This window comes from Culex pipiens, chromosome 3 (genome assembly GCF_016801865.2).
Source record: "Culex pipiens pallens isolate TS chromosome 3, TS_CPP_V2, whole genome shotgun sequence".
NCBI lineage: Eukaryota > Metazoa > Arthropoda > Insecta > Diptera > Culicidae > Culex > Culex pipiens.
The window spans coordinates 163,066,612-163,084,640 of record NC_068939.1 but is presented as its reverse complement, the minus strand read 5'-3'; the positions used below and the strand labels follow the sequence as shown (position 1 = coordinate 163,084,640).

The 18,029-nt window shown below is 36.2% G+C and overlaps 1 protein-coding gene across 2 annotated transcripts in view; it reads right to left on the bottom strand.

The window, feature by feature from the left end:
* The window catches only part of LOC120425210 (adenylate cyclase type 6), a 283,171-nt gene that overhangs the window by 131,471 nt on the left and 133,671 nt on the right, over nucleotides 1-18,029 (bottom strand). For both annotated transcript variants that reach the window (XM_052711139.1, XM_052711138.1), the window contains one exon: nucleotides 8,442-8,538. In XM_052711139.1, coding sequence (XP_052567099.1) covers nucleotides 8,442-8,538 — 97 coding nt within the window. The remainder of the gene's footprint in view (nucleotides 1-8,441; nucleotides 8,539-18,029) is intronic.

Here is an 18,029-nt window from a genome sequence, read left to right as displayed (position 1 = left end):
GAATACCCCTGACTCAAGGCGGTTCTAAAAACACCCAAAAAGCAAAAAAATGAAATTTTGTTTATAGGACCTTTTAAAAAAAAACTGAGCATGAGCATGAGCATGAGAGATCACCCATGGTTGCCCCTCCGTTGCTGAACAGAACCGTAATATCCTTTCAGCACTACTGATTATATGCTTCGACGATCTAGTGGTGATTCCCTTATCAACAGCATGTATGAATGCGCTGAAAAGATAAAACACCATGATTGCTAAAGCTAGATCAGTTGCGAATAGGTAACAGTCATTGGCCACCAACGGCGCCCGCCATGTCAGTTTGTAGATCTCGATTTTAAGGGACGGGAATGTTAGTTAGCGCAGGTTGCTACTAGGGCAGCTGATTTACTCTGTGCTTACACCCCACAAGCGCCAGGAACCTGAAAATTTGTTAGTAGGATAGGGTGTTTGGTCAGGATTCATCATAGAAGATGATGATGCGACCCAAAATCATAGTGTTTGTTGAAGGTATTATGTTTCATTCTCAAGGCAAGCAATCGGATGCTGCGGATGAGACATTTCCCGTTTATCGGCTGTTAACTTTTAATTGAAATGGTTTAATCTTAGACAGCCGGCTGTGGAAAGATAGAACCAAAATTATTTGTAATTAAATGATGAAGGATTTAACAGTCTGACTTTTTAATTGAGATGTTTTTAAGAGTTTTACATGATTCATGTTTAGTGGGGTACTGATTAACGAAGCGAACGACGAGTTACGATGTTTATCGAGCTGAAATGGTATGATAAGGTTTTGTTGTTATTGCACACCGACGACGAATGCGAAAAAACCCTGCGACCCGACCGAAAGGCATCGCAAATCAGACTGACTCAATTGTCATCGATGACAACCAGAGCCAGCCGCACCTTTACACACATACACGCACGCGAAAAAAAAACGAAAAACACACCGACGACGATCGCGAAAAAAAAAACACGACCCGACGGAAAGGAATCGCAAATCAAACTGAGGAAATAAAGAGAAAGAAAAAAATAATAATAACATAAAAAACCTACTCACATAAAACCAATCACCCCATGCACACAAATAGCAACACAAAAGAGACGAAAATTATCACGAAAAAACAGGACTACGCGTCCACCGAAGCACCGCACTTTTGATGGCATTATTCAATTATTATGCCCAATCACCTCATGCACACAAAGAGCGACACAAAAGAGAGAAAAAAAAAGGACTGCGCGTCCCAAGAAGCACTGCACTTTTTTCGATACCTATCTAGGGATTTAAATATAGTATTAATTCGACCGCGATTCTCCAGAAATTCTCCGTCGGCGTGCCTTCCGATCAACGGTGATGTAGGAAGGGCTTCATTCATTAAAATTATTTCATATCATAAGCCTTAAAACATATCCGTCGACGTGCCTTCCGATCCTCGATTAAATGGAGAGGACTTAATCCAGCAATACGACTTGCTTGTCTAAAAAAAAAAATCGGATCGTTTCTATCGAAAACTATATAAAGAGAACAAAAATAAAATTCATCGGCCAACGAACGCGCGAACAAAAAATAAATGAAAAAAGAAGAAGAAGAAATCCAATCACCCCATGAACACAAATAGCGACACAAAAGAGACGGAAAATAACACGAAAAAAAACAGGACTGCGCGTCCACACAGGCACCGCACTCTAGGACCTTTTAAAAAAAAACTCCAGATATAGTCAAACATTGCTGAAAATTATTTTGCAGGTAGTAGTACTTTGGAAGATGAATCAACAGTTTTGAAGATACTGAAATGTCTGTAACAAAAATCTGGGTGCAATGGCTACGGTTGGTGTGCACCGTTAATCGGCAATTTAACTGACAATTTGAATGACGAAAAACTCACCATAGCAACATTGAATTCACCTCAGCTTGTTTGCCTTTGTTAACAAACACTTAAGAAGGCATGCTTATTGTTGTCTATCATTTGATCATAATTACAACCGAACTGAAACATGAAATTGTTTAACAAAAAAACTATTTTTAAAAGTTAAAGTGAAATGGGACGTCAGTTTTTGAAAAATCTTCTTCCTGAAAATCTGGAATCACTGCTAAGCCAAAAGCAATATAATTTTGAGGTATAAATATGAGAAAGGCAACAGATTAATAATGTTTTTTTTATATTCTTTTTGAAAGTTCTCCACGAAATGACAAAAAAGCTGAAAAACTGGCAACCCTTTTCGGCACAGGTAACGCAACAAGTGGAGTATCGCAGCAAGGAAAAAGGAAAAGAAAGTTTGTTTTCCTTTCCAGATTTCCACATTTTCATAGACGAACCGTACCTTCCACACCACAGTTGGATTTGAATGCGAACCTGCTGTTCCTTCCGTGTTTTTTTTCTCAAACAACCAATGTAAGGATAAATTCGATTTGCTGAATGTATGCAACTTCGTTATGGGGATTGTGGTATACGCTTGGTATAGCCATTATACGATTGGAAAACTCAATTTGTGCAATTTTATTTGAGCAGGTGTAGGTACGCAAAAGCTTGAACAAGTTTTAACTATTGTCAGAAATTTGAAAAATGAATATTCCAACTAATTATCTTTTATCATAACAGCATGATTTCCAAACAAAACATTACTAAACAACCGATATTGATGGATGATCCTTTCTGCAAAATTTCCTCACAAAAGTAGCAATGTTGTACCAGAACGTAATGCTCCGAAAATTAATTTTAGGCCATCATTCAATGTAATACAGCTACTAACAAGATTCCCCGTACATTGTCAAACGAAACACTGTGCTGTTGCTGCTTCCGCGTCGTACAAGGTAAACATTACACGAAGCTTAACCGGTGTGTTTTAGGCTCGACGTTCGCTCTACAATCCGTCGTCTCTCTACGTCTAGTCCCGGTACCAGCAGCAGCCGGCAGAATGTTTAATAAAGTCCCATGTTACGCGCGCCGTTAGGGTACTCGCTCTCTTTACAGTAGTTTGTGACGACACAGAGCGGAGTTGTTTACATTGCTGAGGATGTTATTTATGTTGTGCCGGTCCGCTTCCAGCGCTTGAACTCAGTCAGTCTCAGTAGGCCTCGTATCGTCAGGGCTGTGGTCGGGCTACTTCAAATAGGAAGCCATCGTGCTTCGTTTGCAGAGAATTCAGTAACGCTACACACTGACGTGTTGTAACAACCGAAGCGGGACAAAAGGTAGCGCAGCAGGCTTTGCTTGATACAATCAAGGAGCGTATGTTTAAGTTTTAGTACGGATAGTGGTTGCTACAACATAAGCATTCAAATTAAGTTCATGGTTCAGGAAATTGTGATTTGGGAATTGTTAACGGTGCACATCAACCAGAGCTTTTGCACCCAGATTTTTGTTACAGACATTTTAGTATCTTCAAAACTACGGGTACTATCGACATATTTTTTTATTCATCCCCTAAAGTACTTTCCACAAAGCAATTTACAACAAAGTTTGATTAATTTTACAATCCCATTATTGCAGGATTGGGTTCGTAAGTTTGACAATTTTGAAATAAGAAGACAACAACTTCCTTCGTTGCTGTGCACCCTTAAGTCATTTTTAAATTGTATATTTATATTTGAATTTGAAATGGGATTTGCCTTGTAAAGAGATATTTTTCCAAAAATGACAATTTTTTAGGCTCTTTGGCAACTGATTTATTTTCATGTGCGAAACCGAACTTCACTGTTTATTTGGTAAGGAAAAGTAGGCCGTTCCGTCTCTCCAGAGGGTCAAGAAAATTTGATAAGAGAAGATTTTTCAGCACGAGTCGTACATTTGCACAACGAGGTTAACTGAGTTGGAGAAATACGACGAGTGCTGAAAAAATCAAATTTTGCAACAAGTTGCTTACACCCTTTTTTAGCAATTTCCAAAAAACGTTTTTGAATGGAGTTTTATGTTAAACATCCATTTGTCAACTTAATTCACCATTAGGGTGACAATAAAAAAACGACGTCAGGGATACCCTCTCATTCGATGCCTTAGGCAAAAATAGGTATCTGTGCAAATTTTGAGCCAAATTGGTTAAGGTTAAGGGGTCGCTTTTTATCGTTGAAGTTTGTATGGGGAAAATCGCAAAAATATATGCAGAAAAACATCGTTTCAGTATTTTTCTACCAGGTGGCGCGAGTATCGCCCAAAATTGTCCAAGTGAGATTCTTGTAGGAAATGTAATTTCCTACAACTTTGTCGAAGGATGCAACACGATCCGAGTTGATCCTGATATTTGGTGATTTTTATAGAAAAAAGTATTTACTTATATACTTCCTCGTCATCCATAAAGTGCGTCACGCTCTAGGGGGGGGGGGATTGTCGCAAGCGTGACAAAGTATGACAAGTGTGAGAGGGGGGGGGTTCCGTGAGACCGTGACGCTAGACTATTTTTTGAATACTGAAAATCCAGTTATAATTATATCAATAAAAACTTTAATGTTTGATAAACTTTGAACTCCGAATTTAATGATAATCCTGTTTATCAATCACGTGACGTTCTTTTTGAGGGGGTCGGAGCCAGCGTGACAAAGTGTGAAAATTTAGAGGGGGGGGGGGGGTAAATTTTGGCCGATTTGAGCGTCACATACTTTATGGATGACGCCTTATATAATTTCAAGTAAATAAGCCGATTTCTTTTCATCGCATTGCTAATAACTCAGCAGGATCAACTCTGATCTTCTTGCCCCCTTGGACAAAGTTATAGGAAATTAAATTTCCTGTAAGAATCTCACACTTGGACCTTTTTGGGCGAGACCTGCGCCACCTGCTGCCAAAATCCTGAAGCGATGTTTTTCCCCATACATTTTCGCGATTTTTCCCATATAAACTTCAACGATAAAAAGCGACCCCTTAACCTTAACCGATTTGGCCCAAAATTGGCACAGTTACTTATTATTGCCTAAAGAATCGAGCCAGGGGTTTCTCTTCAGATTTTCCAAAATTTTCAATTTTTATTGTCACCCTATTGACCATTCAAATCAAAATAATATTAAAATTGTTACTTTCGATACCAGTGCAGAAAAGTAAAACTTTTCAGTACTGTTATTGAAAGGTGAAAATTTAGCATTCTGTTATTTTTGGTTGCGAAAAGTAGGCCAATTCAACGTTCTAGAATGACAAAAACAGAGAAAGTGGCGGAATTGCAAAAACGTACTTTAGTGTTTTTTTTGTTAAAATGCACAGTTTTCGAATTGTTATAATTTTTAGAAAAAAATATCTCTTAAATTTGTTAAAATAATGTAGTTTATCTCTAAAAAAACTAATTGAAGAACTTGAAAAATAATTCACGCATTAAGCCCTCAATTTTCAATCGGAAATTATTTATCTGATTTTAAATGTAAAAGAGAGAATATCATGTAAAAAATTATCAAGCTCTTCAAAAAAATATTTTCAGATTTTTAATATCATGACTCATATTTCAGAAAGTCCTAATAGTTTGATTTAAGCCTTTTGAAATGAAAAATCTTAAAAAATATGTTTTGGTCAGCTTAAAAATAACTCTCTAGGGCAGAGCTACTGTTCTTTTCCAATTATTGCCAGTTAAAATAAATTTTTGAAGTGTTTGAGCTATTTCATTTTTAAACCTCTGTTAAATTATGTAGAATAACGATGAATAAGTTGGATTGCTTAACGTGAGTAAAAATTCAAAATGATTTAAATATTTTAAGTAGAAATCAAGTTTTTTGTTCAATTTTTAATAATAATACATGTTTATAAAAGTTGCATTTTTTAAGTACTTTTTAATGTTTTATTTTTTTTTTGTTATTATCAATACCAAATGCTGCAAAATGTGTTATAAAACCTTAACTTATTCGAAATAATAAAATATTATAATTCTGCTTTTGATGAATTAAGAATGGTTTATGTTAAAATTCTAAAGTCTTTCAGATGTAAAACTGGACAAAATTGAACTCATACTGTTACGTCACTTGGACGTGCTACCGACGACAACAACACCTCCGAGGCAGGCACCCCTCGGATGAACGACCCGAGAGCAGAACCCAGATACGCAGCCACACCCGAAGCTGGAGAAGGGATCGACGAACAAGCAGTGCAACGAAATAGAACCAATACCACCACCAGGAATAAAAGGCGCTAGGGACAATAGATGTACTTTTACTCTATTGAATCTATCGTGTAAAATCGCAGTAGGCCGACGCTTCTCTGAAAATTAATTTCTAGCTTTCGTACGCATCTTATTTACCTAGTTTAAGGATAATTGTGCTCGAGAAAACTGTTTTTAGAGCACCTTCACGCAGGTACTAATGCGACATGAATTTATTGCGAAATTACTAATTATCAACATATCTCTAACCAGGTCGTAAGCATTCTATTGCCCAGAAAAAGCGCTACAAACTCTAGCGAATTCTATTATAATTAACTATTAAGTAAACTGTCGATCAGGTAAAGCGTAACTTGCGATTATGAACTGCGGGAATCTAATATCTATAAATTCTATAGCGCACCGACTGACACGAACCGCATGTTGATCATTCCGGCTTACGAGCGGACATAGGGCACTAAACGTAAGCAAACAAACTTATCTAGATAAGTTTCACTGAATTCCTGTACTGAATTACCTTTATTTTCCTTCCCAAACTTGCATTTTAGGGAAAAATTAATACGTCGAAATAAAGTTGTACTCCTTACACGCAAAATTGAAGTCGATTCGCGTAGCCACTTCACGTACAACGGAGCGTATTTAATTGTCTGGAAATCCTAAGCCCACGGTTACTTGTAACACATACAAAAATTGCAATGAATAATTTGTGTCAGGGAGTAATATTTTGTTTTTGAACAATTGTTAATTCTCAATGTAACTTAAGTAACTTTTTTCAAGCAGATTTTCGAGCACCGCGAAGTTGCCGTGAAATTGCAATGTTTGTAATTGGCAAAGACAAAATTTTGAATTTTCTAAAAGGATTTAACGGAAAAAAAATGTTAATACTGTGCATCCTTCTTCTTCTGTGTTTTCTGTTATTTCTAAAGTTAAATAAAGTTAATAATTATAAAAGAGAAAGTTTTATTGAAAAAAAAAATGTTTTATTTGTCATTTTGTTTCCATTTTTGCCACGAAAAATTATTTTTGCAATTCCTTCGTGAAACTAGGGTATATGGCCCTATTTTGGACCTACTATGCAAAGCGTCAACATATTTCGCATGGTTCTCAAGAACGGTCTAACTAATTTGGCTCGTTTCAGGATTGTTTTGTGCCTTAATTTATGCTTAACAAAGTGTACTATTGAAAATTGAAAATAATTTAACCATTTCATTGTAATAAGCATTTCAAGTAAAACATTTTTTGGATGCTTTTTGGACTTATTGAATGTATTTTGGAGACATCACTGAACCTATTTTGGACCCACATTCTGATTGGTTGAAATTTGGCCAACTCGAATTGCGGCGTGCGACGGCAACACGCACACTTACAAATACTTGGTTTGATAAACCAAAGGGCCTATCCACGATTATAATTTGTAAAATATTTATTTCAGAAATTAAATAATTATGATAAATCAATGGTTTAGTGACGAAAAACATAAAAGAATTAAATAGACAACAGTACCATTGCTCGGAAACCGGACGAAATTGCTTGGTGTCAGTGCAAAACAGAAAAAATCATCAAGGTGTCGCGAGCCAAATCTGATAAGCAACGAGACTGGAATATTTGGACCTAATCGATGTGCTAGGAAAACGGTAGGAAATACGAATGGCGTTGGAAAAAGTGGCTGAAAAAGCGAAAATAATCAAAAATGTTTACATTTTGGAAGAGGTAAGCTACAAAACGATCCTGCTTACACTTTCTGTTGGTTGGATTCAGTGAATTCGTACTTTAAAAGCCTGAACTACCTCGATTAATAAAAATAGGTCCAAAATAGGTACTAGGTCCAAAATAGGGTCATATACCCTACTTATTATTCCTGTCACTCGACGATTTTATTTTTCCTGTCATTAGCCTACTTTTGTGAACCAAAAATAAGAGAATCGAATAGTAACCCATTCAAAACAAAACCCGAAAAGTTGTACTTTTCAGCACTGAAATGCTGAAAGGTTGAACTTTTCAGCACTTGTTTGGAAAAGTTACACTTTTCAACATTTTTTTATTTAAACGATTCATTGACTCAATGCATGGATTTTTTTCCTATAATTCAGTTCAAAGGGTGTTTTTCGGAAATGCAAAAAAAAACTTGTATGGAATTCGCTACAAAACTTGAACTTTTCATCACTCGTGCTGAAAAAATCATCTTTTTGCATATGTTGCATAAACTACTATTTTTTTCTTAAACTTTTTATGGTAATCGATTAAAACGTGCCGAACGAAGGCCAAACCAAAATTAAGTTACATTGGCTGTTATTCAATTTAATTTATTTTAAAAAATGCATTTAAGTATCGAAAAATGAGAATAAAAGCTCACTAGCTTTCAACTGTATAAAACTTACCCGCCGCTCCATAAATCTGGAAGCTCTTCTTCCGGATGGACGTCGTCCCGGAGTAGTTGGAGGTGGTATCGTCCAAATTGAATGCCGTCACTCCTGCCTGTTGACGGGGGGGAAAGAAAGCGAAAAGCCTCATTAATATTGTGCCATGTCAAGAACACTTCAATCAACACACATAATTAGAACTCGATCACACTCGTGTCGAAGCTAATTAACGATGGCAGTTTGATTGGACGAAAGACAATTGAAGTTGAGTTTTGTTCAGAAAGTCAATTAAAGCAAAACTTAAAATAAGTGACCCAAGAAGCTCTTGGTGTCCTGTTAACGTAGTTACTGCTGTAGAAGCTTTCAGTGCACTCAACGAGCGAGTAAGTGTTTAAGAGGAACAAACAAAACTGATGACAGGGAGGGGGCAAGAAAATCTGGTGCAAAAGCTGTGTTTCCACTGACAGAACAATGAATGATGAAATAGTGCACTTTTTAAACGTCCAAATTAAAATCTAAACTGTTTAAATTGCCAGAGTTGAATGCTTTAAAACAACGGCAATGATTAATGGGCAAAGTTTTGCAACATTTTCCACTAAAAATATTTGTTGAACAAGAGAATTTGTAAAGCACTTTTTACCCCACTCAAGTGCCAACGCGTTTTTCTGTGGAGCGTAGCTCACAAATTCTCAATTTATCTTCATAAAAATTCATGAAACACGACTCTCCGCTGCGCGTCGTCACTTTTACTTACTGCTGCAGCCAGTGAATTTTTCCCCACCCCCAAAAAGGGAGCAGGGACGGGGGTGGAACGAGAAAAGCTCCCATTTTCCGCCACATCGCCGGACGGATGGTTATTTTTGTGCTTGTTTCTGGACTTTTCGTGTTTTTTATTCTCATAAAACAAGCCCCAAAATGGATTCACTGCGAGCAAGTGGAACATTGCAGCACGCAGCAGAGCATACGTATTTGCTCACTAAGGGGGTGTACAACGTGGAGGTAAATTGAAATTGAAAAAGTTAGTACAATGAAGAGTTTACCTTCCTACACGTGTGTATGTAGTACACGAAAAGCTGCGGGGAAGGAAAAATAGCTCGAGGAAGCAGCATAGTGACGGTGCAAAACATGCTCACCGTCATGAAAAATTTATGATAAATCAAGAAAGGGATAGGAAAAATTTCAAATGGTGTTGATGAAATAAATTCAGGACGCAAAACTGCTGTGGTTCAGTTATTGAACGAATGAAGGTAACATTTAACCAATTTGTTAAAATTGGAAGAAAATAAAACATCTAAACAGTTCACAGTTCTCTCTTTATTAAATTAAAAATATATAGTTGCAATTTACCAAAAAAAAATCTGGTGACAAACTGATTAAAAAAAATAAATTGAAAAACATTATCATCAAATTTCAAGCCAAGAAGTGAAGTGAAGTGAAGTGAAGTGAAGTGAAGTGAAGTGAAGTGAAGTGAAGTGAAGTGAAGTGAAGTGAAGTGAAGTGAAGTGAAGTGAAGTGAAGTGAAGTGAAGTGAAGTGAAGTGAAGTGAAGTGAAGTGAAGTGAATCGAAGTGAAGTGAAGTGAAGTGAAGTGAAGTGAAGTGAAGTGAAGTGAAGTGAAGTGAAGTGAAGTGAAGTGAAGTGAAGTGAAATGAAGTGAAGTGAAGTGAAGTGAAGTGAAGTGAAGTGAATTGAAGTAAAGTAAAGTGAAGTGAAATGAAGTGAAGTGAAGTGAAGTGAAGTGAAGTGAAGTGAGGTGAAGTGAAGTGAAGTGAAGTGAAATTGTTTGAAAGTAAAAAAACATTCAAGAATTTCTAATTTATTTTCTTTCTTTGCTATACGTATGATTAATTCGATGGTTCTTTAAAAAATGCTGTTAAGTTTCCATTAGACTTTTGTAGGACAAAAACATGATGCTAAATTAAAAAACATATTTTCGACCGGTTTTCATTCGACCTCCTGTTTGAATAGCTTATGTTTTTCAGTCTTTTGTCATCTATTACTGTTATGATTCTAGAAAAAAAAATACAATAAACTATGGATTTATGAAAACATGCATTTTAATACATTGTCGTCTTATAACTTATAACGATCGATTGTGCAAGTGCTGTCAAAGAAAATTTATAAAGTTATATCAAGGTTTTTACCGATAGTTCTATCGTAATCATAGTTATTTCGATAATTCTATCAGTAATAATCTTATTGAAGATGATGGGCGATAATTCATTCTTAAAATCATTTTTAAATTGCTTGATTCAACCATACTAATTTAAGTTTTTTAATGCTATCACAAAGATTTTTTTTGCTTAGGCCGCTGCCTTATGTCCCTTGACTCTGACCAAATACGAGGGGGGAGGGGGGGGGCAAAAAATTAAAAAATGTATAAAAATTTAATTTACGAGCCATGGTTTCAACATTTTAATACAAAAAAAGTTTTAAAATGCATTATACACCTGTCTAGTTGTTTTGCCATCATTAGTTTCCAAAATATCTAAGTATTGACGAAAATTTTATTATTCATAAAAATTCAAAACATTTTTAAACAAGCCCAAACATGCTCAATATGATTATCAATGCAGAAAAATGCAATTTTCCAGTTAAATATGTTCATGGAAATTTTGAAGATTTTTGGAAAAATATTTTTTTTGCCCCCTGATTTTTCAGACCAATTTTGAAGGTGGGGAAGGGGGCGACATAAACTTAGAAAAATATTGGCAACGGCCTTAGTAAGTTTCAAAGTATTTATACTAAATTTTTTATGTCTTCGACAGCACTTACATTTTCAAAATTTGCATTATAGGATCAAACGAAACGAAATTTTGTATGCTTTTTAACTCTTAAGATTTTTTTTTAAATACAGTCCAAACTCGATTATCCGAAGGCCTCGGAAAAATTTCACTTCGGATAATCGAATCACGAAAAAAAAAATTTCGTTCTCTAATTTTTGATTCTCGAGCTTAGGTATGACCCCTTAACTACGCTTAGATGATTTAGAATTTTAAAATCCAAGATGGTGGCCAAAATGGCGGTGATGCAATATTGAAAAAATGCATTTTATTTTTAATAGGCAATCAACAGGTCAAATTTGATTAAAATGGGGTCGTAGAACTCAAATTTTATGTTAAAAACAAGAAAATAAAAAAAATGCGAAAACATTTTTTTTTGTTCATGATTCGATTATCCGAAGTCTCATACAAACCTTCGGATAATCGAGGCTTCGGAAAATCGATTCTTAACTGCTCTTGAATTTTCTCAAAATATTTTTTTTTTTAGAAAATACTCAAATTATTAAAATTTGCAATATGGGTATGACACAAAGCGCAATTTTGCATACATTTTCAGTTTATTTTTAAAATGTAAAAAAATGAAATATTTTCACAAAATACCGTATTTTTTCGAGAGTACTCAAAATTTCGCGAAATTATTTATGCTTTTTCACTTTGTTTGTGTTTTTTAGAAAAAAACTAAAATTTTCACAAAATATCGTATTTTTTCGAAAATACTCAAATTTTAAAAAATTGCAATGTGGGTATTAAACCAAGCTAAATTTTGTATGCATTTACATTTTATAAAGTTTTTTTTATGTTAAAAACTGAAATTTTCACAAAATACCGCATTGCCCAAATATTCATTATTTTTAAGATAGGTATCAAAAGAAGCGAAATATGTTATGCATTTTCACATTATCAGACCATTTTTTTTTAAATACTCGAAAATCACAAAATACCGCATTTTTTCGAAAGTACTCAAATTTTCATAATTTGCAATACATATGGGCATCAAATGAAGCGAAATTTGGCATGAATTTTCATTTAATTAGAGTATTTTTGTTGTTGAAATACTCAAATTTTCACAAAATAAAGTATTTTTTCGTAAATTCTTAAATTTTAATCATTCGCAATATAAGTATCAAACGTTACGAAAATTTGAATGCATTTTCAGTTTATTATCATTATTCATCGGGACTGGCAACACCAGCCAGCAACAGTCAACTGTTCGGAGCTCCTCAAACTTTTCGATTTTTTCGCCGTAATTTACCGTGATTACCCGCGAGTTTGCTGCTCCAGCATGCCAAGGGCCGGTCGTGGCCGTGGCAGTTCGAGTGCGGCCTCGAAAAACCCGCGAAGCTCATCTACCGGCAGAGTGCAGAAAGGTAAACACAACAACGCCGCATCGACCGCCATCGCGCACGGGAGCGTGCCCGGTGACGTCACCGATCCTTCATTTTTACACGTGTCATACCGTCCACGTGAGTCCCCAGTACGGACGAGACAATCAACCCGGGCATCCGGAAGCACTTCCGGCCAGCAGCAGCAGCAGCAGCAGTCCACCAGCACTACGACGACAACCACTTCCAACGTTCCCACCAGCAACGAATTTGAGATGCTGAGTGGAGATGAAAACAACACCGACAGTGACAGCAGCAGTACTGGCGACGACGATGATGATGATGAACTTGCGCGCAAGCAAGGAAAGCAGAAAAAGTGTAACTCTCCGAAGGAACGACGACCACCTCCAATTTTTGTTTTGGATACGTTGGCTGACGATGTTGACGAGTTGCTTGAGGGACTCCAATATTGTCTCAAAATTGGCAAAACTTCTGTGCAAGTGATTACCCACAAGAAGCTGCATTTCGACTTGGTGGTGAAGAAGTTGAAGTTGCGAAACTTCAAATTCTTCACATTTGACCCTGCGGAGAAGGTCCCAGTGAAGATCGTCCTTCAGGGATATCCGGACCGCCCGACCTCCGACCTGGAAGAACACCTGACGGGCGTCAAGGTAAAGCCTCGAGAGATAAAGGTGCTCTCAAAATCGACTACGGTGACAGGTACGTACACCTTGTACCTCCTGTACTTCGATCGCGGGTCCGTCAAAATCCAGGACCTACGGCGGATCAAAGCACTGGACGGCTTCTTTGTGACGTGGCGATTCTACATGAAGAATCCCGCCGACGCAGCCCAATGCCACCGCTGTCAAAAGTTCGGACACGGTTCAAGAAATTGCAATCTTCCGCCCCGGTGCGTAAAGTGCGGTGAGACCCACTTCACCGAAAGGTGCAATCTTCCGCGGAAAGACCAGCTGGGGGAAAACGCCCAGCAGCACAAAGCGCGCGTCAAGTGCGCGAACTGTGGTGGAAACCACACGGCGAATTTCCGTGGCTGTGCCGCGCGGAAAAAATACCTCGAGGAGCAGGACAAGAAGAAGAAAGCGCCAGCGTCCCGCCAACCTCCGAAGACTTCGAGCTCGAACGCTGCAGCAGCTGGCGGCGGAGCGGTTCTATCAACCAAACCAGCGTTCCCTCCCGGTTGGGGAGGTTCGTACGCTAGAGTAGCCGCTTCTGGCATCGGTACTCCCCCGGGACAAGCTGATGTTACCGGTGATGATCTCTTCACGCTTCCTGAGTTTTTCGCCCTTGCTGGAGAGATGCTCACGCGCTTTCGTGCCTGCCGAAACAAGGCAGAACAATTCCAAGCTCTCAGTGAGCTGATGATGAAATACATCTACAACGGATAAGCTGTATTGTGCAGCGAAGTTTTTCGACGTCAACAGACAACACAAACTGTGATTTAGTTTTAAGCTTTTTCTATTTCTATCCTTTTCCTTAGCAAATCTCGAAGGTTTTTTTTTAAATTTTTCCTTCTCTTGCCAAATCCATTGTTAGAATATCCAATTACATCTAAATGAATTATAGTGAAAACCATAGTTGAAAGGAACTCCAAAACTCTATTAGGTTATAAGAAACATAAAATTGTAAATTGATTATTTACTAATAAACACTAATTGAATTGAATTGAAAATTATCATTATTATTATTTTTGTAAAACACTTAAATTTTCACAAAATATCATTATTTGAAGCCTGAAGCACACAATATTTGTTTGATACTCATATTGCATATTTTGAAAATTCTATTTATTTCGAAAAAATACGATATTTTTTAAAAATTATTGTATCTATTGAACTCTAATAGAGTTAAATGCAAATAAAATTTCGCTTTGTTTGATACATATTGCGATATTTAAAATTTGTGAATTTTCGAAAATATACGTTTTTTTTGTAAAAAATTCTATTAAAAAAACTCTAATAAAGTTTAAATACATACAAAACTTCGCTTTGAAACCCATATTGGAAATTTTAAACATTTTAATATTTTCGAAAAAAATGAGCTATTTTGAGAAAATTTTAGTATTTTTCAAAAACACGCTAATATTATCGAGAATAATTTTATCGATTAACAACCTTGAGTTCTATATAATTTTTTTAAATAATTTATCTTGTTTGACCTCCTGTATTTTTCAACAAATTTTAAAGGATGCTGACAAAAACTTTAAGCGTAAGATGTATTGGTCTTATCTGAAATGTGTACTATTTTGTAGAGTGCAATGCATTTTGTCGTATAAATTTGAATACAACATTGTGGAAGAAAACGAAAGTTTGCAGTTCTGATCCTTACCTAAAATTTTGCCAAAGTCAACATTGCTGTTGAAGAGCTCAATGATCAACAGATTTGTCTGTGTTTCACAGACATTTGAGCTTGTGCCAGACATTTTTTGAGGTGCACAGACTTTTTAATATTTTGTAAAATTATCAACCACAACTTATTTCGTTAGTATTCAAATGCTTAAAAACGTAATTTCTGATGGATTTCCATTACTGTAAATTGATATATTTGAAATTTAGAAAAATACACAGACATACACAGACTTTATCACAGACTTTTCAAAAAACCATGTGGCATCCCTGTCTGTCACATCGTCATATTAACAAAAGATTTTTTCTAAAGTTCTAAAGGTTCTTGAGATTTTAATACTACAACTAGTTTACACAGCATACGGATTTCATAGCGTCTATTTCTTGAGCAATAAGCAATATTTTTCAAAAAAATAACAATAAATTTCAATCTAAATTTAAACCATCCGATTTCCATCAATGTGCAACGGCGCTTCCAAATCACGTGCAGCACGCTTTTAAAATTTATAAGCCACAGAGCAGAAAAATAAAAACAAAAGCAAAAAAAGTCGGTGAAACAACAGGAAAAGCTCACTCCAGAACAAGGCTCCCTGTTTCCGGTGCGCTTTCAAGCACGGACGACGCTGGTGAGAGCTTTTTTTTCCACCACAACATCGGGTCATTTATCATCATTATTCGCGAGGGTGGGTTGTTAACGTTGTGGCCGCCGCGAGACGTGCTTATCATCGAGATGATGGCTACACGCAGCAGCAGCGACTCCTTCCGCGGTGAGCTAGAGGATTCGCCTTTATTTCCCGGGACATTCCTGGTTTACTTTTTTTGGGTAATAAATTTGCCCCCGGGAGATATTTTCGTCAGCAAACGGTCAACATTCCTCATTCGGTTTTGTAACATTTTTTATTTATTTATTTTGTGTCCAAAAGAAAACCCCAAAATAACGGTTGAAGGACGAATTTTCCTTTCCAGAGGAATGTTTCCGTTTCTATCCATCACACCGGGCAAAATCTGTGTCGTAGTGCGCCCCGTGGAATTTCAATTAACGTCCGAAACCGTGATTGAAAAATGCCCCGCGGCCGGGTGACCTCACCCCCACCCCGCATGCCGGTCTCCCGTGGAGAGATTTTTCCGGTTTGATGCATTAATTTTTGCACTTTATTATTATTCGTGGGATCAAGGTGGGGATTTCAGCGGGAGAAAATATGAGTGAGAATATAATTGTTGGAGCTTAGTAGGCGGAATAAAAACTAAAGAATTTTTATTATTCGCTGTACTGTGTTTTTAATCTCAATTTGAAATTTCTTTACGAAACAATTTATTACAAAGTTTTTTTCAATAAAATAAAATAATTGACATTTAATTATTTTAAGCCTGGCGTATTCAGTTGATGGAGCCTAACATAAAACAAAACCCTCTTCAATGATTCCTTTAAATGGGATTTATCTACAAAAAACCATTTTTTTTTTTATAATCCACTGATTCCCAAATTATTTTTACCATACTCAACAAGGTCCAGTACCCATTTTGGGTAACACTTATAGTAAAATCATTGGACAAGAGTACATCCGAATTTTTAAAATATAATTATGGACTTAAGTTATATTAGTTTGTCAATATTTTAACCAGATATTTGTAGAGGCTAACTTCAACCAAATTTTTAATCGACATCGTTAAGTTCAGAGTAAAACTATTACTAAAAAATACTGCTAAAAACATTTATTTAAATTTAATCAAATAGACCTAAATTTAATAAGGTAAATAAATACTTTACCCTAAATGTAAAAAAAAAGCTAAGAAGTGTTGTTAACTTTCACCAAACCAATATCTCTGTGTTCTCCTGTGCTAACTAGATAGGAATCCCAGCAAGATTAGTACAAGAGAGTACATAACATCAAAACATGAAAAAACTACACCCAAAGGAAAAATATATCTCAAAATCTGCAACAGTGGATTTGCTGCAGAAAATGTCACATTTTATAACATTTTTTGCAGCAAACCCGTAGATTATTTTTGCCCGCGTGTAAACATTTCAGCGATCTGCAGTTCTCACCAACACATATAATGCTGGCCCGTCCCCGAGCAACACTCCAAAGAGAAGAATATGTTGGTGCTCTTTCACTCAAATTTCATCAAACGTCCATGGCGCGGTTATAGCGTATCGGATCAACATCCAAGAAGTTGGTGGTTCAATCCTCGTTCTGTTAGTGGTTTTTTTTTGTGAAATACAACCAAAAAGCCGTCGGTAATGTCGATAATTGTCAGTAACGGGCAAAAATGTCATACCCCTATATCGCAAAAAATGCATGAGGACAGTTTTCATGCAGATTCTGATATACTTTCCTGCCACCATGCATCACACCGATCGACCGTCGTTTGGGTGTACCAACAAAAAGTTATCTTATAATCTTAATTTTTTTTAGTTATTTTATCTTTTTCAGTTGACATTGATTAGAATTTTTTTTATCAATTTTGAATAAATATCTCAATTTATCAAACATAGCCTAAATTATTATTTCATTATACATTATATTTTCAGATTGTTTAGGGTAACCTGGAAAATTGATTTTTCCTTAACTTGTGAAATACATTTTTAAACAGGGGAACTTCTCGTATGTTTGTCAGATTAAATACTTGTTCCTAGTTCCATCTTATTCGCCAATTTACACAATTTAAACAACTTATTTGTCAAATATTTTGAGAGAAACTTGTTTCCTCACTCCCCATTAAGGTGAAACGGGAAGGCAGCGCCATCCACGACTCGAGTTTTTGGAATTACCGTTAAGGAAAATGACGTAACTTGGGAAGTTCTGTTTTCTGCAGACGCATAGCAAGCAATCTGTCGAGTTAAGAAAATGATTAAAGTTAAACAGAAGCTATCCAAAAACTGGCGTCCCGTTTAACCTTAAGCAGTATGTTTGCTGATATGAAGGTTTGAAGGATTAAATTGCTCAAAGCTGAAAATATTTTTCTATGATTTTTCAAGATAATTTACGTAACATATCAAAAAATCGTGAATACATTCCAGACTCAGATATCCGAAAGCCTCGGAAAAATTTCACTTCGGATAATCAAAACTACGGATAATCGAATCAGGAAAAAAAATTTGTTGAGTAAATTTAGATTGTCAAGCTTTATGACCCCT